This window comes from Argopecten irradians, chromosome 10 (genome assembly GCF_041381155.1).
Source record: "Argopecten irradians isolate NY chromosome 10, Ai_NY, whole genome shotgun sequence".
Classification (NCBI taxonomy): Eukaryota; Metazoa; Mollusca; class Bivalvia; order Pectinida; family Pectinidae; genus Argopecten; species Argopecten irradians.
In genome coordinates, this window is record NC_091143.1 from 28,657,982 (window position 1) to 28,684,671 (window position 26,690).

Below are 26,690 nucleotides of genomic sequence, written 5' to 3' on the forward strand. Positions count from 1 at the left end.
TATCTTACGTATGTGAATAATAAATGTTTGTAATACTAAATATGATAATTTAAGACTATTGTTTCCGTATCACCTTTGTCGGTAAAGTAATTAATTTCGCCTAATTAGTAAACGATTTCCGCCATAGAGAAATAACAATGTCAACCATATTTGTTAGATGATGAAAGTGTTAGGTCGCTGCGTGATAACGAGGCAATAACGTGAAATGTGATTTAGCGTTACATTAATTATGGTCAAAAGTCTTATAGAAAAAAAACCTTCGTATCATAAAAAGGCTTTCCATGTTCGTATTTTAAAATTATCGCCAGCAAAAATAGATACAATTAAAGCATCATAATCATACAATTACGTTACCTTTGACCTGCCCAATTGGTACCCCTCGATGTTTGCCGTCCGTAGTATCTCTGTACATGACTCCCGTTCATTAGTGACGTCATTTGCGTAATCACAAATATCAGAATATCTAAAAAAAACCCACAAAAGACACAAAGATTAAATAACACTACATTTAATATAAGCAATTTAAGCAAACGTGATTTGAATTTGAAGGCAAAATTAAAACAAAGGACGATAGAAAATAAGAAAGGAAAATTCAAAGGATGTGTAAGAATATGATATATAGACGTATGCTAAATAGGTTTACATGATGCTTAAACTTAAAGATATCTTACTTCTTTAAAAAGTCTTCAAATTTGATCCTGCATGGATACCCGTCCCTCCGTAACTCAGCTATTTCCATAAGGCCATTGCACAGGAGTTGTCGCCGGATTAATTCCACGTCAAACTTTCCAGCAGTTAATGTATTGTTTGGTTTCAGACACCTGTATAGACAAAATGTATATAACATATATCAATTAAGTATTGGCATTTTTATAATTAAACAGAAAAATCAATCATAGAGAAACATGCATAACTACAAAAAAAACCCACCAAACATCAAAAGAACCAAATGGAAACAAATAGAATAAAACCTAACTTTATAACGTTATTATAAATATATATTTTTATAACTCATTAACAATGGATTTCGGCTGTTCTGAATTATGATTTCATAGGGAAGTTTACCCTCCCACAAATCACACAGACAAACACTGCAATGGAGAAGTCCGATATAAAAGATGCTAAAATTTTTCCCGCAAGCTTTGCAGTATAGTGATACTTGTTATCATTCAAGTTAAAACAGATAAACGTACCATAATGATGATATAAATCATGAGTAAATGTTTGCCTTAGGTAGGAATTACTGACAAGCCTAAGGATTTAGTACAAATGTAGCCTTATTTAGCGGACATTGATGCGGAATAATACTCCTCTGTTTTGCGATACGACCCACAGCTAAATATATACAAATTGTCATGTAAATATAAAATCACATTATTTTATTATGGTAAAAGTAAGATCTGTTTTATATCTACCAATTTATTTACTTAAATATTTTGTTAAACATGTACTTTTAGTTAAAAAATAATGCTTGTATGACCACAAACAGTGTCAGATTGCGCACACACATGTGACAGTTAGCCAAAGGGTTATGGTAATACTAATTAGAATAATACGTAGATATGATATTAATGCTGATTTAACCTTTATAAACTACATTGTATCCCGTACCTTACGAAAAGAGGCTGCGCTTGAGACAACTTTGTCATAAGATCCGAGAGTGATCTCTGAAATAAAACATTTGATTAGAAATATGATAACGTCCGTAACTCAAAATAGATATTTTGACTTAATAATTTAATTAAAAATAAGATTTCATATTAAAGATGCTCCACCGCCGACAGAGCATACACCGATACCCACCATTTGAACAATATTTAATGTTTAATCGTTTATATACACGTCTTATTAAAAGAAAAATAATATAAAATAATTTATTTTGAATTTGGTACATGCGGAGTCAGTACATCATTCCATATAATACATAGTGTCACGGATTCTCTTTTATGTTTTTATTTTGAAGTAAATTTAGAAGCTCAAATTTTTCAATGGTGGTTATGGTGTAAAGAAAGTAACTTTTGTAACTGAACAAAAAATACTAGTTGGTCTACTCCTGTTTTTGATAGAGAAAAAGTACCGTTTGTCAGCGGTGAAGCAACTTTAATAGTTTTTATACGCCGATATCAAATAGTGATCTAGTAATTAAGATTTAGGTATTGTTAGATAATGCAAAATAAAGTAAGATAAATCAGAATAACAAATCAGAATTAATTACTTTCAATCGAAAAGTTTGCCAAACGTTTTACACCTAATAAGTAATAGATGGTTTGGTGCTCTATCAAACTGAATAATTTATCGTCAATTTGACAATTACCTTAAAATGGCGAGTGACGGTAGGGGAACTCTTTCCTGCTAGGGAGCTGGAAGCACTATCTCCGGAAAGACCTCGACTAGAAAGAGAAAGAACACCGAATGCAGAACACACTTTATAATTTTTCATATTTATATATAGGCTTTAACAAAAGAACTAATTTGAAAAACGGATGGCATGTAAATGAGTGTGGTTAATGTTGCCATAATTTCCAAACAAAAGAAATGAGTCAAAAACAAATAAGTTATTTGACGCCCACATAACTGATTTAATCAACATCTTTATGTCCCACGCGCTTAGAAGAGTAGGAGGTTGGCTGGCCTAATTGTATAAATCCGCCTTTATTTGTGGTTGAGCTATCCTTCATGTTGGTAAGTGTCACACGAGGAGAAGGAGAAATAATTTAGGTTAAATAACGTTCAAACCAGGAACTTTTCTATATGCAGTCATTCCATCAACGTTGGCCTACCTAATTGTCGATGACTTATCCGGTCCTGTCGCGCTACGTTTCTCCCTCCTTTGTCTATGTCTGCGCCCTCGAAGAGCTTCATAATGGGTATTTATATTGAGTTGAACGTTGGAATGTAGGAGAGAAGAAAATGTTGCCAACAAGCCTCTGAATATTGATGGCCACTTTCTCAAATGAATGCCCTGGTTACAAATAATCTACCTTGAAGATCGATTATGTTGACTTCTTTCTTCCACTACATGGATATTCAGGATCAAACTTATAATGCTGCCTTTTTTTAACGAAACAAATCATGAACCACAAACATATAACGTCCATAACGATTAACCAAGTAACCATTTCAAACTGCATATATTCACCTTCTTTTAATCTTTAGTGATGCCTGTCGTGAAACACTTTCACGTAGTCTCTCTGGTTCTATGGCGGACGGCCACACAGATGGTAAACATGGCCGAGATGTACACTTACTGGCAAAGCTAAAACATAAAAGACCAAACATTTTATAATATGACTTACATGAAGTGAATGAAAAAAAAACGAAAAGAGTAAAAAAAAGAGTGTTTGATTCAATATCAATCTCACTGATACTGTTTTGCATAAACCGTTTTCATTGCCTATCTTTATGAATAAGGCAGAGAAAAATAAAAAATAAAATAACAAATATATAAATGAATAAAAAAATCATTAGTAAAACTTCGTCTCAAACCCATCAATAAAATATTGTAACGATGATAATAATTGACATTTAAATACAGCACAATATTATATGACATTTGTGTGGTAGGCGTTCCCATGTAACGCCCCCAGTAAAAATCAATTGAAAACAAACCACTTTTGTTATTTGTATATTTACCATATAGGGAAGCATTGTCCTAATATGGTGAAATTGTGAAGAAAAAAACCCACATCCGGGAAAAAGTTAATTTCTCCTGATATGGTATGATGAGACACACAGGTGGATTAACATGCAAAATATGTAGTCATGTTTCCTTTAATTAAGGATATGGTATGAAATTACACATACTTTAATACTTCAATGATAAACTGTTTTTGTGTATTGAATCATTTAATGTGTAAACTTGAGTTGAACTTCATTGCAAAAAGACCTTGTACATATTTTGTATGTCGAATATGATGTCATTTAACTAGCAGACAGATATACGCTAATTGTAATAAAGATAATACTAATTAGCCATGAAGATGTGAATAGTTAGTTCATTAATTTGATAAATATCTTCTTAAATATATTGGTTTATTTTTTATAAAAAAATAGATAAGACTAAATACATGTTATACATTGTAAATAATATTTTGATAAAGTTAATTCTTAATATGATTTGCTATGTTGAATTTAATTTGATTTTGCTTATATATACAATATGTTCTATTATGTTATTGCATATACTAGTAGCAGTTTATCGAAAAGGAACTAGTTATCTCGTGCACTGCATAATGGTTGATTAAAATAATATTTGGATTAAAAAGTGAAATCATCCTCCTACCACACACGTTCAGGTGATGTAAAATCATGGTGGTTGATCAAGAGTGAAATCATTCATTTGTTCCAAATGTTTAGGTGATAAAATAACATGAGTGTTGATTAAGAGTGAGCTCATTCCCCCGTTACAAACATTCAAAGGATTTAAAAACACGAATGAAATTATTCCTTTGGTCCAAACATTCAGGAGATATAATAACACGATGGGTGACTGAAAGTGAATTCATTTCCCTGTTACAAACATTCAGTTGATATTATAACCTGATAGTTGATCGTGAGGAAATTAATTTCCCTGTTACAAACATTCAGGTGATACGTGATACGATAACGTGATTGACACTCAGAAGAAGGGAGGATACTACTAAAGCTACGGGTCTGATTTAGTGGTAAAGTATGTCATGTGTGGGTGGTACGACCGTCCATTCAGTGTCTTCCTGGTGTTGAGGCCGTGACATTTTCACATAATAGTCATACAAGGACACATTTCTAGTCGTCAGGTAATGGTAGAAAAATATCAGTTAAGATTTTGTGCTCCATCTTAAAGGGCTCCATGATGTAATACTTTAACTCAATAGGTTGTATTGAGGAGAACGATTATTTAGAAGGATGGTGTAAAAGTTTTCATAATTGTGTGACATAGGGTAAGGATATGTATGTGTACTATGGCGTAGTAGCCAATTCTCGTATAACTAAAAACCAACTGATATCGGAGGCTATTTAATTTCGCGTTCTCGAGTAAAGTGATTTTCGCCGCGATTTAATTTCCCGATTTTGACTCATTTGGTTCTACATTTGTTTCAAGTATTTTCGTAATTTCTACCTATTCACAAAATTTCCAAAAATGTATTACATGCGAAAATAAATTCTTTCGCAGTACTTTGATATTGCTTAGATGTTAGCTTCAACTGAATCCGTACTTACTCTGATATAGTACCGGTTGGAGACATGGAGGCCGTAAAGAGGTCCTTGATGAAGTCGTTGTTACTATTGAGGAGACACGAGACTAGGTCTAAACTTAGATTGTCTCTGTTTCTCTCTAAGAAACCCTCGGCATTGTACATGACCTGCAATAGAAACGAAAGGAATTTTAACAACAATGATGGATGCTTTCAAAGAATAATCACTATATCATGTAATTCGGTTTTCATGTTTTTGTTTAAAAGTGTAAATGGCTGATAATAATGGGATGTACTTTTGCATTTCTTGACGTGGTCTCTATCATGATCTTAATGGGAAAATGATTTTGGAATTTTGATCAGCCTTACCAATCTCATACGAATATTGTACTTGGTTTTGCAGTAAAGCTCCTTTCAATTTCTTGCACTTGTTTGAAGGATCAAGATGACATACCTGTTCAGCATAATGACGGATCCCAAAACACGTCCTTTCGCCAACAGACTTAACATATCGGTGTGTGTCCTTGCAGTACTGGTTCAGCTTCTGAACTAACGTGACGTCGGTAGATTTGGGGAAAATAGATTCTTCGTCCAGCAAAGAAAGAACACCATCCGGTCTCTACGAAAATTAATAAGACATTCCATTTCAGATGCTGCAGAATCATCAAATTCCAACAGAAGTATTTAAAGACCCAAAATATATCATTTCATTTGATTTCAAAATATTTTATACTCAAAAAGATGTAACTTTGATCGGGTAGCAAGCAAATTCAATATATGTCCTTTGCAAATATATACAATGAATATCGAATGATAACTAATACAAAAGCTTAAATAGTAATATATGTTACAAATGTGATTTTAGTCAGGCTGATTTTCAAAGATATATTTATTGCTATAGCAGGACTAATTAAAACTATTAGTAGAACACACCCTGAATATCAGATCCAATACGTCGTATGTATCAAGTGTGATTTTAGTCAGGCTTGTTTTTAAAGACATATTTATTGCTATAGCAGGACTAATAAAAAACTATACATTGTAAGTAGAACATACCCTGAATATCAGATCCAAGACGTCGTCATTAGAATGGTATACTATGTCCCGCCATTCAATGCCCTCGAGCTCGTACTCGCGACGTTCCCGCGGGAAAATGTAGTCCATAAAGTACTGCTGTAGCTTTTCGTTTGAGATGTTGATGAGGAACTGGTCAAAGGTATTGGTGTTGAAGTTCTCAAACCCAGACATATCTAACAGGCTGATGGTTAGTCCTCTTGTTAGACTGTAAAAAAATATCCATACGTGCCGAAATATTCTTATTTTTTCAGAACATATAAATAGACGACTTGATGAATTCAATGACAGAGAAAAATTGATTCAGCCGATAGAACATTTATCATATTTAACCTTGAGATTGAACGATTTATGATTCTTCGAAATGATGCCACTTGGCCTTATAATCAACATTTTATTTTTTTTCTTCAGGTTAAAATACCTATATGAACATATAATAACTTGCATTCCTCGTCAATGTTCATATAAGACTGTGATAAAGTACATAATGAACTATGTTTCTAACAACGTGATTTCGTTGGTTCAAGATATTCGTTACAACCGTGTTTTACAGTACATGCAATAGCAACATAACACTAATGGCGGATCGATCTCAATTAAACTTTGAGCAATATGCTATCAGAGAACGTAATACGACGATCGTTATGACAACTCTGTAACTTTAAAAATAATTACTTACTGTGATGATTTGTTGTCATTTTGCAGCCACAGTTTTCTGTTGACCTGGCCGACAATCCAACCGAACAGTCTAGAATACAAGTCCTTCACCAGAGCGTCTCGACTGTCGTTTGCTTCTCGAAGGTTCTTCCAGGACTGGATTCGTTCTCCTGAAAAGTAAGATTTTTTGATAAAAATTAAATGTTTTGCCCATATTTCGTACTATTTCATGACAGGTTGGTAGTTTATTTCTGTTATTTAATTTGTAAAGTCTGAAAGTGTAATCTTCATTTGCTGTATATCCGTTGCCTTAAGTTTGTTTGCAGCTTTCATTTAAGTATAATTTACATTAAGTTCATATGAAAAGAATATATTTAAACATATTTAATCGAATTATAAGTAAGACAATTTTAGCTGACCTACGTTAAATGTACAATTTAATAAGATCAAAACCAATTTAATTTTAATCAAATATTGTTTAAAATTTTATTAAAATCTGCTCGTGCTTTATTAAAAAGAAGCATGGCAATAACACCTAACTTACCTTTGATGTAGTTGACGTTTGAGATGAGAGCCTCCGTGAGTTCCACTTCATCCTCTATGCCGAGAAGCTTGGCCACAGCATGCAGCGGGTATTCGTCTGCCACCGTCACACCGTCGGTCTCCTCACAAGGCATGAATACAATGTTGGCCAAGTGTAGGACGGAAGCCAGAACGAGAAAAATCACTGAAATATGCTACAAAATAAAAAGACAACATTTTTGAGTTGCGCTTAATTAAAAGATATATGAGGTTATGTCGCAGCAAGGAAAATAATTATTAAAAAGTCCTCCTTGTCGACTGTGGAAAACGCACAGTAAAGACGATTTTCCTGTTTTCAAAATATACTTTATAGTTTCCAAATAAGAGAGTTTTAAGTTATCTAACACTCCAGCTATGTAACGCAGTATACACATTATGTATTTTATTGTTTTAGCGATGATTTTGATTTGTATTGATATTAGTGAACAAATATTACTAACCTCATCTGAAAATCCTATGTGGGACATTATCACTGTCAGTTCCCCAAACATTAACTTGTAGTTTTGGAACTCATCCGAGTCCCGGAACACTCCACATGTCGGGTCACCATCACGCATAATTCTGAAAAATTGGTATTTATGTTGAAAATTAACTCAAAATTAACTGTTTTTGTGTTATAAATCCATATTATGAAAATCAAGATTATATTTATTATAACTCAATTTCGAATGAATTTAAAAATGTCGTGAATGACTCTTTGAGATATCAAAACGCCGTTGTATAAACCAATCATATGTGCCGTTACAAACTTTGACGTCATTTTACTTTATGAAGTGATATTTTAAGCAAATGAAATAGCTAGTCACAATTGAAAATTTGAATAATTTACTAATAAAGCCAATTCATACCTGTGACAGTCTGGATCTTCCAGGAAATAGTATAGGAGGCGATCACGAGACATACCAGCGAAGAGTGAGTAGAAGACATGGAAATTCTTCTCGCCTTTGTTTCGGTACACAACGCGGGATTTCTCTAATATATAGTCGTCGATCTTGGCTGAAATAGATCAAATACATTAAATCAAAATACCCCCAAAACAACTTGCAATATTCCTTTCCATGGTAATTTAGAATTGTTGTGTATCTAGAGAACAATTTGCATGTTTAATTCTTTATTTTTTTCATTATTGTTGATGATTATTTTTCAGAGGATTTACAACATTATAACATTTTATTTTTGTTTATAGCAGCATGTTTTTAATAGTATTACATCATTAAACATAATTTTGTCTTTCCTTTCATATCGTGTCTTTCATTTATTCTGTGATAGTGGATAAAGACTATTTGTACATAATCAAGACAGGTAAGCACCAGATAATTGACTCCATAACTTGTGATTTCATCACTCGTTAGCTAATCGCATAATGTAATTAATGACAGTCTCATCGATATTACCCTGACGTAGATTGATAATGATTACAGATAACCTCTGCCTTTGTAGAGACTTCAAAAAGGACGACACAGGTACACGTATAGATTATAAAACTGTTAGGTAGTACAATGGCTAAAAAATACTGTTTAAGTGACTAACGTTTTCAACGGAAATTTTAGACATGTTAGAAAGGCGTGTTAGTGATACATTGTAATTCGTCATCTGCCTGCTTTATGAAATATGTTCCTTATATTAATTTAGCAATCAATTTAGATACATTTGTAACTGTGTTATTAAATTATTATTAAACAAATGATACGAAGCCTATCAAGCTTGATGACGACATCTGCAACACCAAAGATCATATGTAATTCAAATTGAAAATTGTACATGTATATACCGGAAATGCATTTAAATTTGAAGCGTTAATATGTATTAAAATGCTAATCTTTTGACATAAAATTTACGAAATGCACCTGGTAAAATGCAATAATGCAACTGGTGGACAATGATGTAATACGTTGTTGTATAGAAATTTGCAAGCATTAGAATGGTTTGTTTATTTTACTCATTGATCAATGCAGGTTTTATTTCGTTTGTTGACACTTAGTTTAGATCGTCTATACATTTTTCAGATACGTTGCTATTATACTTTATACTTTTTTTTTATAAATAATCACATTTCTCTTCAGAAAATAGGAAAAAAACCATATATCAGATAAAACATGTTGTATTACTAAAAACATACGAATAGTTTAGTAAAACCTGCCTTTGTGACCACCTCTGCTTAAAGACCACATGCTTAATTAGACTACCCTTTCATGGTTCAAAATGGCTATATAACCTATTTTTTGTCTCCTGATTGGTTTTTATTGACAGTTAAACTGTAATTTTTTATAAGTAATGTGGTATATATGATGTAGTTTTATTTTATTCTAATACACTACTGGTATATATTTGTAGGTATTTTGATGATGATGATGATGATGATGATGATGATGGTGATGATGATGATGAGGAGAAGGATGATGAGGATGATGATTATGATGACGATGATGATGATGACACTTCTGCTGCTGCTGCTGATAATGACGATGTCAATGATAGTCTCAGTCTAAAAACCGACTTTGACATTCTTACCTCCAAGAAGCGACCCTTCTTCTGTATAATGAAGTTCTATAAATTTTCCAAATCGACTGGAATTTCCGTTGATAGCGGTGGCAGCATTTCCAAAAGCTTCCAGTAAAGGATTTACCTAGAAACAATGATGGTACATTGTATATTCGTTTTAAAATTGACCAAGAACCTACTTAACGAATAAAACGATATTTGATTGCATTTTTATAGCAAGTGGAGCAAATATTTACAAGAAAGGAAGAGTTTATTGGCTTGTTTAGTAGCTTGGTTTATTTGGCTTGAAAGTCGTTCGTCAATAATGTTTGACAAAATACAGGTAAATATGCTACCTACAGAAGTACGAATTCCCATTCAGATGTGTGGAATCTTCTGTAGTCCATAATGCAATGACAATTTTGCATTTTGTCATTATAAACTTTATAATCGATGTCTATTGTTAACAAATTGGCAAATTGTTGTTGTTCATGCATTCCACTTTGTGAATCACTTTTTTATTTCATTTTCTACATTGCCTATAAAATCAGATATTTGATTGTTGTGTTTTGTATAATTATGATAACGAATTTAATAACTATTTTGACTAACAAACCGATGCTTTCGCAAAATTCTTTGGATAATAGTCATAGTTCTATACATGGTCAATCATATATCGGCACCTGTCACTTAAGCTGCTTGACCTATCAGTTCTTAGAAATTCATGCATGTGCTACGTTCATATAAGACATAAAGACATGTTTATGGTTGTATTAGACTTAAAATTATCATATACATGATGTCTGTCCACTTCCGGTCAGTGTGTATACACAGCACACACCGGGACATATATAATCACCATTGTCATTAATGTACAATAAAAAATCTTTGCACACTTTGCATACACATATGATGATTGCAGGTCTGACCGTGGTAGTGTAGAGTGAGAAAGGCCTGATGGGCCTTTCAGTACTAAGTAATAACGACTTCGATTAGAACAGGCCCAAGTCATAGACAAAAGATATACTGACAGAGGTCCGTCATGGCTAATGGATGACCTGTCACCCTCGGGACAGGTTACTATAGGGACATGGCCTCCGGGGGTACCGTTCACAGATGATGGTGCACGGCCACGGACCATTCACCTCAGTTAGGTCACCAGGTAATTCTTAACAAAGGGATTTTCTATTATTATCTAATAGGATACCTTCATGTCTATTGGCTTTTTTTAATAAAAAAAAACAATTTGTTTTTTGTTTTAGTTGCCACCGTGTGAAACTCCAGCTTTTCCATTTTTCTTTAGAAGGAAATTAAATATATATAATAATACTCAAAATATACTTGATAACATCAGAATTATTTCAACGTCAATTACAATAAAAGTATAACCTACATCCTAACTCGATATTTCTTACCTCTTTGAATGATCTTGATTTCCTTTATTGTACTTAAATTGTACATGTAAATATATCAATATAGATCTACTGCGAAACCGATTTCGTAACTAAGTTCAGATGATATAACAATATTATACGGTTTGATATTGTTACTGTATTGTCTTCTTATACATTCGGTTGTAAAATTATCGCATGTTTCTCCAAATGTTTCAGATTGGAGATTAATTAATGAAAAAAAATCCTGACGCAAATATTGCCTATTGCACAGTAACCTAATGTACGGAAAACGTCATCTTCAAGTTAAAGAGTTCATTTGACTTGCAACCATATTCTGAAATGTCTATCTCGTAAGCCATTCATATAATATGTCACAAAGAGCGATAACTGGAGTGAGTTAATGGTTTAATAATTCGTAAAGGTTTTACAGTTTTCTTTGACAGTACGTTAAGCAGAGTAGACATAAATACCGAAGTATGCCTACAGGCGAAACATGTTTAGTGTCTATAACCGGACAAGATACATCTAATTGGCGAACACGGTAAGAATAATCCAGGCTAATTATATTCAGCAGGACATCATTAACTAGTTTGAACAGTACACTTTACTTTGAGGGATACTGAGTATTCCAAATATCATAAATAAATTACCAGATCAGCATATTATTCATTTTTGCATATTTAGTATGACTCGGCCCTTAACATGTATGAATGCCGAGCAATAAAACACTGTGAAATTGTAACTTAGATGTGATCAAAATAATAATGGTCTGAACTAGATTTTTATGTTGTGTTTACTTGATAAAATCCCTTTATGATTTTCATAAATGTCAGAAAATAATATATTTTTGCCTATTTTACAGTGATGAATTTAACCTGTTTTTGTATGTCAAAATGTTTCATCAAATTCAGACCAGTGAAAAATCAATTTAAATAAAATTTAGATAAATTATTCTTGAATTAATGTGTTTCGGTAATCCAAGCGATATATCAAAGGAAGACGAATATCTCTTCATTTGAATGGATGACAAGTTAAGCTGTTCAATATGTATAAAATAAATCAACGCATAACGGCTGTAAACCGGTCACTAAATTTTGTTCAGTCAAACTAGAATCCGTAAATTATAAACATGCACGTGTGTCAGTTGAACGCCCAATATATCAGTTAAATTTAACACTTGTATATGCATAATTTATGACTACCTATTGTCCGGATTTCAACGTGCAGATTCAGAAAAAATATACAAACATTTTTATTGAATACAGTGTAACCTAACTAAACCGAATGTCATCGGAACCACAATAATTCGTCAGTATTGCCAGATTTCCGGATAAGACAGGTTTGATTAATTAAATAAGAAGAAAAATGCCATAAAATTATTCGGGAATACAGAGTGACCTAATTAGACAAGTGTTGGTTTTGAAAGGTTATTCTGTATATTGCTTGCATAAATTATGTAATTTTGATTTGGAATACATCAAATTATCAAAAATAGTATTTGTTTGCATATCTCAGTTACATGTGTAACATATACCGTATAACTCAAATAAAAATGATATGATTGTGCCATGTGTATGATTGCATGAATTTACGCAAGACATTTTTCAAACTGTACTGATTTGCAAACTCGTGGTTAAAGAAATCATTCAAACATCTATATATCAAAGGTGTATATGGTGTGCTATTAATCTTCTAGTGAACAGGGTTTAGATTGATCATGACAATTCTTGACTAATACAAATTTCCTCTAAGGTCAACATGTTAAGAACGCAATACCAAATACATCGAAAGTGACTCGGATTCAGATGATGATTTTAATTAATCATCAGATGTAATTAAAACAATTTTACAATTTTGCTCTACTTTAAATTGTTTTCTTTTGATTTAAAAAAAAAACCATTTTAGTTGAGTAGACTATTTTTTAAAGTCGCCTACTTAAGGTCATGTGAAAAACACCATTTGGCATATAAACGTTGGGTGTTTCGTAATAGTAATTTGCTATTCCATTTTTAACAATAAAGCAATGATTTACCTGCACTATTTTGTCGAGTAAGTGTTTGTCGTTACTTGGACTAATCCTCATCAGATGTCGTATCATGTACTTTGTACTTTCGGTCTTTCCGGCTCCGGACTCCCCGCTAACCAGGATACATTGGTTTCTCTGGTTTTCCAAGAGTGCCCTGTAAGCGTGGTCAGCCACCCAGAAAAGGTGAGGGGGCTTCTCGGATCGCACCAACAACTTCTCATACTCTTCATGGTTCTGAAATATGGGCAATTCTAAATATGATTCATTTCAACAAATTTCATCATGCATGTGAGCACATATAAATAAAATAAAACATATCGCAGAAGATAAACATCAGATTGAATCTAATGATTATTAATGTTTATCAAGAGGATGTTTTGAAGTATTCAACAGTTTCAATTATGCGCAATACTCCGTGGTACACGCTGCCTTTTCATTTCGTAAACTTTTAACTATTTTTCACGACCTATGTTATAAAATGTCATATATACATGTATTGAGAATATATCATTTAAAAAACTACAATACTATAGACACAAAATGAATATTTGATAATTTCGTCGTTTTCAATTCTTATCGTGACGTCATTAGCAAAACCAATTACCGCAAAGCATTTACGACTCTATTAAATCAAAGATGTTTTTTTACGCCGTCTTCAATTCCAAACGTGACACTATTGGTATTCTTAGAATGCAACATTGGTAATATTATACTAGTAGTTTCATTAAGATGAACGAAATGTGACTTTGATTATAACAATTATGGTTAGTGTATCAGTATTAAAAATGATATAGAATGAAACATGACAATTGTTAAGTTCATGCAAGTAATAAGTCTTCTTACCGCTTTCTCGAAAAGAGTAAGTGGTTTCCATGGATTCACAGCAACTAGAATATCACCTATGTAAGTCTGAAATCAATAAAATTAATGTGTCAGTTAATGCATATTACATAACATATAAGAATGTTGTCTTAATATGTACATATGGTCATAAGGATTGTGATTTGATGATATATGTTATAACCATCTAAACACGTTAGATCGAAGAAAGATTGGTTTTCAAAACTCACTGTATTACAATGCAGCAATAAGCACATAGTTAAACACATATCATTTAAATTGATTAAAGCGAATTAGATATCATTTTACGGTGGATTTTATAATATGGTGTAGACAGGAGCAATGGCATATTTGTACAGCATTAAGAGTAGTGAAAGTGACAGAGATGTATATAATAGTCATGCATCTAAAACGACCCTAAAGAAAAATTGAATTCATAATATAAGCATAAAGATGTGTTTACAATGTATCCACCATTAGCTATTCAGTTCCTAAGTATCAATATTTCAATATTTTTAAAATTAATATCTAATTTGATTAACGAAAATATGTAACATGAGGTCATGTTGTAAAGAAAAAAAAAAGCATTGCAAAATGGACATACTAGACAAAGAATACGTGAAAATGCTATTCACTCTTCTATAATACCACATTTAAACAGTTAATATCAAATTTCTTAAAACAACCACAAATTATTCAAAACTTGAATATTGCAAGTATTCGAAAGATGTTATAGTTTGATAACGGTAGATTTCGATCAGGTAATGAGCTATTTTCTTCTAATACCACACATTTCTGTAATTTTCGCAACAGTAATGAGTACATTTCTCCTCAAACAAAAATTGTTATGATTTCTCATTCAATAGATTAAGGGACGTCGTTCTCCATATTCATAGTACATATTTACATTTTATATGATATTATACTTACATAATATTTATCTTTATGGAATCTTCCCCTGAGTGCCTGGACGATAGTGTTCTCATCCAGGACCTCTAGGGTACTCAAATCATCTGGTCTCATCATCACTGCTTTAATCCTATAGGTTTATCATTTTCACTGAAAAAAATATCACAGTTCGTGAACATACAGCAATCCAGAGAGAAAAATGTTCCATAGAATTAAACCATATACAACTTTCTAAAAATTGGTATCCTGACCGAACGATTCACAAAGAATTCCAACGTTATCTCCAAAAGACAAATTATCCAATTGATGATAATCCAATTCACATCCATGTATATGTTTTCGAGCAAAAGTGCTTTTTCTTATCCTCGGGGAACGTTTCACCCAAGGATGTGGTACTTAGAAGCACCTGAGGACAGTGGAGTGGAAGCCATTTTGTCCTGTCAGGCAGACGACTTCCATCGCTGTTCTGAAAGCCAGGTAGGGCGGCGCTTACCTTGTTCATTCTTTTGGCCCGGTCACGTGGTTTCTTACCTGTGTTTTATCGTTGTTTTACCTGATGGATGTCTGACAGGTGAAGTGGGATTTAATAAGTTCATCGTACATAGGGCCAAAACATAACATATCTTATTGTACAAACATTTTTGTTTCATGCGGAGACCGTACTATAGGGCGGACTCCAACACGCGTTTTCACTTATTGAAAATAACGCAATCAGTTGGGAAGTAGGCTAATCATTTGATATATGTGTTTAATTTTTTTTACATCGTAATTACAATTTGCGTCGTGTTTGTGAAGGTCACTGTTTACACTGAGATAGTTATGTTTCTACTGGGCGGAGCATTATGGTCTCAAAAGCATCATAAAGATAAATGTCACTGTCTTTAAAATGACTCTAGCGCGTGATGTACCTTCACAGGTTGGAAGACAGTTTTTTCCTATTAGGTTTAGGAATTTGATTGTTGTGTTATCATTTGTATAAGATGTTTTCAAGAAAAAAAGTACGACATAATAATTAAACAATGCATTCTTTGAAAACAATGCATTCTTTGACCAAAAAAAAAAAGAACACCAAAGTCCAAAAAAAATCAAGAACATTAAAAGCATCTAGGTCATGTTTTTGTTATTGACCTAAATATATAAAATATTTGCAGTGGTAACATATTTAAACTTGCATTATTGTGGTTTTTACAGGTATTTCCGACTGCACTAAGAGGACTGCTTTTTATCTTTCCTTTAAAATAAATAATTTTAATTTAATGATGAATAATTTCATTTTGTTTTCGCTTTTCAAATTATCTTTTGTTATAATACACATGCAAATATGACATAGATTTATTTGGGTAACAATTTCGAACAATGGTGTATTATTAGTAATAGATGGATTAGTAATAAGTGGATAACCTACATGTACTAATATAATCCTGATAGAAAGTGTACTTTGTTAATGAAATTTTTGGGATGCCCATATAACATGTAATTGTCTTGAATATAATTATGCTATTATCCAATAGAAACTACTCTTTCATGCTGTGTATGTTTAAAAATGTCATAAACAATTTGGTTTAGTTTTATAAATATTTTAATTAATGATTTCGTAATGAAAGTGGCTGACGGATACAGAATGAATATTTCTCTACAATGTAATAGAATAGCCACGATAAAAAGTTTTAAATGACGCTTACAGGAAACGTCTGTAAATCAAATAAGAGCCATCAAATCTAAGACGCGATGATTGAATATTTTATTCATATAATTATGAAAGTTAAAAAGCGTATCGATCGCTTATCATATAGTTGACTAATACGACAACGTCGCAAGGAGAATGCCAGAGTTATGTTCCCAAACTGACAGGTACATCCGTCATATTTGATTGGCGGTCGTGATCAGTGGCCATCATTAACCGAAGTTATACAAAGAGGTATACCAATACATAGAAAGGCTCGAGATTTGTCACCCAAGTAGTGGTTTATCAGAACAATGATGCTATGCTTTCACATGTCATATCTAACCAATACCGTGCATTTATTTCCTGCTTCGATAGAGTTTCGCATTCTGGTTTTATAATCAGCTAGGTAAATGTAATTTCCAAAAACAAAAAGAAAACGGAAAACTGCAAACGGTCATATTTTAGTGGTAAAAATATTTAAGCTCTTCTGGCGCCCGGAACGTTGCGCTTAGATATGATTACGCTTATTGTATTTTCTGTATGTTATTATTATACCCATTACTTTGAATGTGCAAATTAGCACAGCGCTAACACGTTCAAAATTTACATCTATCTACATGTTGATTCCGCCAAAATGATTACATTTACAGTTATATTCGATGTTTGAATTTTCAAGATTGACTAGTTTGTATGGATATTTCGAATGTTTTGTTCCCAATATTCGACGTTATCTAAAACGTAATTCACTGATTAATTTATAACACCATATATGGCACAATGAAATTGCATTTGAGTACTTATATCTTAATTAAACTCGACACGTGAAATTCAAAAGAAATCAAGACATTATTTAAAGAAAAATACTTAAAAAACTAAACGTAATTGTGTAAAGAATAAATGTCCTGAAGTGCATGACACAATCGATATGAACTTGCTATTTTATTTACCTATGCTTGTTGTATTATATAGTGTTATTGCTCAAGAAATATATCTTAATTCCCTTCCTTGAAAACCTAGTGCTATTATTAGCACATACTTAATAGGAAGTTAAACACAGCGACCTAAATAAATGCATGTGTTATCACGTAAGTCATCGGCAAAGGTGTTAAATGCAAAACCTAACATGCTGTCAACGGAAAATAATCCAAACGTGATCAATCAACACATTATACCTATTATGCAAACGATTCAGATAATAACAGCTGTTTCGCTGAATATTTCACGTTCTTAGGATGTGTATCAGTAAATTGGGTAATGTTGTAATTCTGATCTAATCCGGACAATGTAATGAGCTGATGACAACCCCTACAGAACACTGTTATTACATGATAAGATGTGTATCACATGGTCTGACACCTATCATTAGTAGATGCCGCCTTCAGGGCCCCGGGCGGAATATCTTGATCACTTAATAGGCGACATATATTGGTGGCCACTATGGGCCGATGAGCACACACTGGGTCTCTCCCTCTCAATACACATTAGCATCAAAGGGTTTGACCTCTATCTACGTCGCTACAAAGGTCACGGCACGTAACAACCAATACCTTATGAACATAAAACGCTCAAATGCATTTTACGTATTGGCTAGAATATGTGATTTAATATAATTTATAGCACTATTTTTATTTATCGTTTAAGTGATATGATACATTTCGCAGTTTCGGGACATGCTCCTATGATCGCGAGTATATATATCCGCCAAATATTGAGAACTAGTTGAGTTATAAATACCTTCATAAGCAGATCGCGAAGATGAAAAACTGCCAAAATTTGATTTTTTAGATAAAATCGCGAAAATTTTGAGCTTTGAGTTTTTTTTTAATATTTACATATGATTTGCTTCAATATAACTTTTATAAAATTACGTTGAAGATGCTATTTTTGAACTCTGATTAAGATAACGGATATCCCTGTAAGAAGGAGATATCTAAGTGACTACTAAGATGTGAACTTGTCGGGGATGTAAGCATTGTTTACGAGATGACCATCGTAAACAAAGGTCATTGGCACGATTTCCTGGAAATTGTATTGTGAATTAAGATGTTTACTTTTGTCTAGAAGTGGATGAAGTGTCTGTACGTAACATAAATCGCTCCATATAAACTACCAAAAGGTAAAATGTGACATTGATGGATAGATTTATGAATAAAACAATAGCGACGAATACAAACATGTACTGTATTTACAAATATAGTCCGATTATATTTTATAAGAGTATAAAAGACATAAATGGAGCATAATATAAACACATAAAACGTAACAAAACAAAGAACAACTAGAAATTGTTACCGGGACAATTTGACGGGCTTTTCACCTAAAAGCTACTTCGTTCAAGGTCATTTATAAAATACTCGGTAACGCTTAGTTTCAACGTACCAAAAGTCCAATACCAGGTCATAGGCCTTTCAGAACTTTACAATAAGTCATTTGAAGATTTTAGGATTGTTAGCCCGAGTGCTCTTTGATATAGGTCAAGGTCAATCACATTCACAAACTTGGTAGGCATTTATGTCAGCATGCTTCATGCTTAATATTTGGTCTCTAGGCCTTCTAGAAATTGAGAAGATGATTTTTTAATGATTTTGTCGAAAAATTGCATTTTTGAACTTTGTCCCTTATTTCCAACCGGAAGTTGACGTTTTACAGAAAAGTTGTAGCAAAATGAATTGTTTCATTTTTAATTCTACATAACATATCCAAAAATGAAAGTAATTGGCTTTGTGGTTAACGAGCTACGGCTGTCTCAATGAGCTGAATTTTCACAGGATTATTTTCATAACTCTACAATCACACGCACTCTGTGACCTTGGATGAAGGTCAGGCTCGTTTATTTTTTCAAACCTGATAGTCACCTACCTAAGCATAATTCATGCACAATATCAAGCCTCTATACCATGTAGAACTTGACAAGAAGTTGTTTTTGTGATTTTCACTGAAAACGGCGAATTTGCATTATGAGTCAATGATCAACCGGAAGTTGACACTTTAGAGAAAAATGTACAATTACAAAGTTTCTCAGTATGCAATTCTACATCACATATAACAAAATGAAAGAAATTGGCTCAGTGGTTAACGAGTTATGGCTGTCTTCGTTAAACCGGAAGTGACGTCATCGCGGCCATATCTGAATTTGAATCAACCCCATATTAACAAGAACTGGTCACGGTGATAAGTGGAAAATCTTGTGTGAGTTTGGGCTTGATCGGACTGGTGGAATCAGAGAAGTTGTTTAAAATATAATTGTCGAAATTTGCAAAAAATTCTTAGTTAAATATTAAATACGTCATAAAAAATTAATTAGTGAATCAATTTTAAGTTTGAAGACATTAAAATCTTCAAAATGGCATACTGCATCGATGTAATGTAAAAAAATGACGAAAATTGAATAATAAAAAAATTCTAAAAATAGTCACTTTTTTGTAAACTTTGACCTCTAGCGAGCTTTTTAACGAGACATTTTTTGTGGAAACATGTCATGAGTAAAAGTTAGATATGTTCATTCCCTACAATAAAATACCTTCAGATTTACAATAGCTTTCATATTTTTTGAGTTAGAGCAATTTTTGTGTTTTTAGGTTTTACGTCATGGCGGCCATTTTGGATTTTTTGACCTACTTCATTTTGTTCATGGATCACCTTTAAATGTTTGATTTAAACATACTGTAATCATTTTTATCCTATGTCTTACCGTTTGACCGATACAGCGTTCACAAAAACAGGAAGAAGAATAATAATAAGAATAATAATAAGAACTAGAAATTGTCACCGGGACAATTTGACGGGCTTTTCACCTAAAAGCTACTTCGTTCATGGTCATTTATAAAACACTCGGTAACGCTTAGTTTCAACGTACCAAAAGTCCAATACCAGGTCTTAGGCCTTTCAGAACTTTACAATAAGTCATTTGAAGACTTTAGGATTGTTAGCCTGAGTGCCCTTTGATATAGGTCAAGGTCAATCACATTAACAAACTTGGTAGGCATTTATGTCAGCATGCTTCATGCTTAATATTAGGTCTCTAGGCCTTCTAGAAATTGAGAAGATTTTTTTAATGATTTTGTCGAAAAATTGCATTTTTGAACTTTGTCCCTTATTTCCAACCGGAAGTTGACGTTTAACAGAAAAATGATACAAAACTAATTGTTTCATTTTTGATTCTACATAACATATCCAAAAATGAAAGTAATTGGCTGTGTGGTTAACGAGCTACGGCTGTCTCAATGAGCTGAATTTTCACAGGATTATTTTCATAACTCTACAATCACACGCACTCTGTGACCTTGGATGACGGTCAAGCTCGTTTATTTTTTCAAACCCGATAGTCAACTACCTAAGCTTACTTCATGCTAATCATGAAGCCTCTATACTATGTAGAACTTGACAAGAAGATTTTTTTCGTGATTTTCACCGAAAATGGCGAATTTCCATTATGAGTCAATGATCATTCGGAAGTTGACATTTTAGAGAAAAATGTACAATTACAAAGTTTCTCAGTATGCTATTCTACATAACATACAAAAACATGAAAGGAATTGGCTCAGTGGTTAACGAGTTATGGATGTCTAGGTTAAACCGGAAGTGCCGTCATTGCGGCCATATTTGAATTTGAATCAACACCATATTAACAAGAATTGGTCACGGTGACAAGTGGAAGATTTGTAGTGCGTTTGGGCTTGATTGCACTGGTGGAATCAGAGGAGATGTTTAAAATATAATTGTCGAAATTTGAAAAAAAAATCTTAGTTAAATATTAATTACGTCATAAAAAATTATTTAGTGGACTAATTTTTAATTTGAAGACATCAAAGCCTTCAGAATGAGATACTGCATCGATGCAATGGAAAAAATTTGGAAAAAAATTGAATAATAAAAAAATTCTAAAAATAGTCACTTTTTTGTAAACTTTGACCTCTAGCGAGCTTTTTAACAAGACATATTTTGTGGAAACATGTCATGGGTAAAAGTTAGATATGTTCATTCCCTACAATAAAATACCTTCAGATTTGCAATAGCTTTCATATTTTTTGAGTTAAAGCAGTTTTTGTGGTTTTAAGGTTTTACGTCATGGCGGCCATTTTGGAATTTTTGACCTACTTAATTTTGTTCATGGAACACCTTCAGATGTTTGGTTAAAACATACTGAAATCATTTTTAACCTGTGTGTTACCGTTTGACCGAGAGAGCGTTCACAAAAACAGGAAGAAGAATAATAAGAATAATAATAATAAGAAGAATAAGAAACTTAACGAAAACAATAGGTCTTTTCACCAAAAAGTGAAAAGCCCTAATAAGAAACTTAACGAAAACAATAGGTCTTTTCACCAAAAAGTGAAAAGCCCTAATTAACTTGGAGAAAAGCAAACAGCGAGTGAATATCCGCTGACAACAGACCATCTAGTGCTGAAAACAATGACGTCATAATCAGTCCTAGTACCTAAAGAATGCGTCAACAAGTGTATACCACAGTGGTTATGTGGGAAATATGTACCAATGCACTATTTGTTTAGGTTAAAACATAGTATAAAACATAACACAGTATTAATTTGTTGACGGTATTCCATACTCAAATATCATAGTTTAGTTACTGTATTATTATTGGAAATATTTCGGATTTCGAAATAATTTATATCACTACTGTCATCTGTTTGTGAATTCTATTAACTTAATCCGCTACTTGTTACTGATGTGAAACCACATTCTCAAAGAATTTTGATACAGTTGTTAAAGTTAATTGTACTTTATCCATATCATACAAAGATGGAACGAGTCATCAACAACTATTCAAGGACGTCAGGACGTCATAATGACGGAAGTGAATTATAAGAAAAACGAACAAAAAGGTATCCCAAATCATCACATACATAAAACAGACAATATTCTTTATTAAATGTGCGCATTGTTCAAACTATACATCGCCATTACATTTTGTTGACATGCTAATACTACGCATAAACATTATGTTATATTTAGATACTTTTAAATATCTCAATATTAATAATTTAATGGCATTATTAATATATAATCTGTCTGGATTTGGAGACTAGTATTATCATGTGGGGTGTATCCAAAACGGATTTATGAATATTCATATTTGTTTTAATTGGTAAGTACTATACAATGGTCCTTTGATAAATCTTTGTATACATATATATATTCTCAAAGGTAGACATTGGGATGCAAAGAAGTGATATATCCTGTAATCTGTTGTTTTTATGATTCCAGTCAAGTACTTTCTAATTGACTAGTGGTTAAAAGATCAAACGCATCCGCTACCAAATTATCTGATCATGTTTTGAATCACATTAATGGCGAATAAATGACAACATAATAGATTGCGTATTGTTCAATACAATACGTATTGTTCGATCTAAAGACTACTGCTAAGTTGACTTATCTCAATAAATAAATGAACCTAAATAAGAGAATGTGAATTATGTACTGTCAAATTAGTTTTGTTTTCTCTTCATTATAAAAGAATAATAATTAAGTTGTGATTGATTAAAACCCACTGCTTGATGGATTATGTATAAGGAATTATGAATGTGTTAATTGATAAGTATGATCTTTCAATCATGATGTATGTATCGAAATTAACAAAATATTGCCAAAATTGTAACTATCACAGACACACGCCTGTTCAGTATTTAGGTTACAACAAAGGTATTTATTCGTGAAGTAAAATGTTTTACATTTTGAAGGCATACGTAATGCATTCATTAATGTATTTGCTTCATTTTTTAAATTAAACACCACTTCTATATTGGAATGATAAATAGCTGACCGTTTATACAAATGAATTTTTTCTGTCCCACATTTTGATCCCACATAGACGTCACATGTTTGTGAGGTAATATAACCACATGCATGTGCAAACATTGCTAAATGTACATTCATACTTGCCTATAAATGGCAACAAAAGGACATACCAAAACTGTCCCTTGTTGTCTATGTCCTTATAAGAGGTGTCTAATAGAGGTGTGTCCTTTATATAGAGGTGTTTATAGAGGTTCCTTTATATAGAGATGTGTCTTTATAGAGTGTGTCTTTATATAGAGGTGTGTCCTTTTATATAGAGGTGTGTCCTTTATATAGAGAGAGTGTGTCCTTTATATAGAGGTGTGTCCTTTATATAGAGGTGTGTCCTTTATATAGAGGTGTGTCATTTATATAGAGGTGTGTCCTTTATATAGAGGTGTGTCCTTTATATAGAGATGTGTCCTTTATATAGAGGTGTGTCCTTTATATAGAGGTGTGTCCTTTATATAGAGGTGTGTCCTTTATATAGAGGTGTGTCCTTTATATAGAGGTGTGTCCTTTATATAGAGGTGTGTCATTTATATAGAAATAGGTTATGTCTTTTATATAGAGGTGTGTCATTTATATAGAGATGTGTCCTTTATTTATATAAGTGTGTCATTTATATAGAGATGTGTCATGTCCTTTATATAGAGGTGTGTCCTTTATAAAGATGTGTGTCATTTATATAGAAATGTGTCGTTGATATAGAGATGTGTTCTTTATATATAGAGGTGTGTCCTTTATATAGATGTGTTTCCTTTATATAGATGTGTGTCCTTTTTAGAGATGTGTGTCATTTATATAGAGATGTGTCCTTTACATAGAGGTATCATTTATAGCAAATTTGATTGTATATTGTAATATTGGCCCGTGACCTAAGCAAATGTCTTGCTATAACTGTATATAGGTAGTGTAGGCTAGTCAACCTTATTTTGTATAGCTAGATTTCCTTATTATATAATATTTCTAAATATTATTAATGTTTTGTTTCATTTTTGTTGATGTAAACATCGTTTCAATTTGAATGAAATGGCAAAACAGAGAAAATTAAACCCAATGATAAATTTTTTTCCTGTTGACATTTTATATGACTTTATATCATTATCAAGACAATGGCAACAATTTACGTGTGATACAGAGCTATGGTAGTATGAGAACATAGCCTTTTCATATGAGGCAATAGTGTTTTATATATTACGTGCCTGGACCGGTGTAATATTGTTAAATGCCATATCATCTAAACTGAAATTTCAGACTGAAATTAATGTCGTTGGTTTTTGTGGTAGATAGTGGCGTTAATTATCCTTTTGGACCATCGTAGATCTTGTGAGCATGACATGTTGAACACAACACATGGAACGAATTATGCTTAAAACAATATCATAATATGACAAAGATGGTGAGAAAGTGTTAAAGTGCCATCATGACTCCCTTAGTGATAATAATGTCGGTTAAGTTGAGAACTAATAATGACATATTTACCTGTGTTGACTTCAGCACATATCTTTGATTTCGTTAAAGGTGAAATTTGTTTTTCATTTACATAATTATTTAGTGTGTTGTCTATCATTTTCATTCTATTTTTAAAGACCAATAAAATTGCTTTGACTACATAACGTCACTATGTTTTGTTTTGTCATGCACATCGGTACGTAAGCAAACTTTGATGAATGAGGGCGACTTAGGTGTTTGAAACCATCAACCGGATGGTTACTCATTGTTTTAGACTAAAGCATTTTAATCCTACTATCATTACTAGTTCTATATAGTTGTATAAGTATTTGAAGTATTTGATAAATGTTTCTTGTTTTTCCTGTGGTTTGTATTGTCACATTTATTGAAACATATTTCAACGATATTTCTTCGTGTGAATTTATTTCACTGCATATTCTAAAGGTGTTTTATTGTCCAACTATCTCTGAAACCAAACATTGTCAATGGTTGCATCAAACTTTAATTAGACATTGAAACAAAAATGAAATAATCAAAACTACCTTTCAAATGATAGAAATGCTATAATATTACTTTGAACATAAATGGGTCATTTTTAGTCTATAAATAATGATTGTTTAACACAGTTTTGAGATTTCTTTCAAATTTGTGTTTTTAGATATGGAGTCAGTCAATAAAAATGAGAAAAATATTATGACAACAGTTTAATAACAAAGTATCATATAATACGTTTTCGTTTCCAAGAACATAGCAAAATTGTCAGCATTATTGAAGTGATAAATGTCAGGTCAGTGTTACTGTTAAGTAATAACTAGAACAGTGGGTAATGAACAGACCAGTCAATAAAAACTGAAGATTGATACCAAAAATATAGGTAATTTGGTTGGGTTTGCTTGCTTCTTATACTGACGATAATAGGTCAAACACCACACATGACTCTCATAGAAGAAGAAAAAACCGGGAATGTCCAGCACCAAACTGGACAATACTTAGTACAAAGAACCATTAATATTTACTGGACACACAGTTTGGTTTGGGAAAGTTTCTTTTCTTTAAGACAAGGCAATTGGTTGGGTGAAAGGTCAATGCTTGTTATGCATGACCACACAGGCCAATACGGAAACGTTCTGCTGGTAGGTCAGATAAGTTCAGCAATTCTTGTCGGTCGTGTCCAGTCTACATTTCTCTCATACAACAACTCGTTTGACCAACGGTCAGTTAACATAACGTCAGAGGCGTGCTTTTGTCGAATCATACAAGTACGTGACAGAAGGACATCTAACATCCTGTAATCGCTGGTTGACCTCGTTTTTGTATCAGGTATACCAGTGTACATAACATAGAATGGCTTTATGGAAAACCTCTGTTTCTGATTGATTTTCATTTAAGTTTATATGATATGAAATTGTGTTTCGCCTTATATGGTCTTAACTTCAATTAAATCAATAAAGTGGAACTGGAGACAAAGTTCGATACATGTGTTTTTTTTCTCAAGATAGCGATATAATTTTTTCATTTTGATAAGAAAGTTACCACGTAGGAGTTTCCACAGATACAATGTACAAAGGTTCTATTGCTATGGTAACTGGATCTGTAACTCAGGTAGAAAGATTTATATCAATATACGGTTATCA

At 32.5% G+C, this 26,690-nt stretch overlaps 1 protein-coding gene across 1 annotated transcript in view; it reads right to left on the minus strand.

Annotated features, from left to right (window-relative positions):
• LOC138333571 (chitin synthase chs-2-like) overlaps positions 1-15,582 on the minus strand; it is a 28,453-nt gene extending 12,871 nt beyond the window's left edge. Inside the window, exons 1-16 of the mRNA XM_069282031.1 lie at positions 15,159-15,582; positions 14,232-14,297; positions 13,395-13,622; positions 9,999-10,113; positions 8,336-8,483; positions 7,928-8,048; positions 7,450-7,642; positions 6,928-7,075; positions 6,231-6,456; positions 5,629-5,793; positions 5,200-5,342; positions 3,140-3,256; positions 2,315-2,390; positions 1,612-1,667; positions 672-821; positions 355-463 (exon numbers count right to left, since the gene is read on the minus strand). Of these exons, the coding sequence (XP_069138132.1) occupies positions 355-463; positions 672-821; positions 1,612-1,667; positions 2,315-2,390; positions 3,140-3,256; positions 5,200-5,342; positions 5,629-5,793; positions 6,231-6,456; positions 6,928-7,075; positions 7,450-7,642; positions 7,928-8,048; positions 8,336-8,483; positions 9,999-10,113; positions 13,395-13,622; positions 14,232-14,297; positions 15,159-15,254 (2,157 nt within the window). The 5' untranslated portion in view covers positions 15,255-15,582. The remainder of the gene's footprint in view (positions 1-354; positions 464-671; positions 822-1,611; positions 1,668-2,314; positions 2,391-3,139; positions 3,257-5,199; positions 5,343-5,628; positions 5,794-6,230; positions 6,457-6,927; positions 7,076-7,449; positions 7,643-7,927; positions 8,049-8,335; positions 8,484-9,998; positions 10,114-13,394; positions 13,623-14,231; positions 14,298-15,158) is intronic.
• Positions 15,583-26,690: the final 11,108 nt, after the last annotated feature.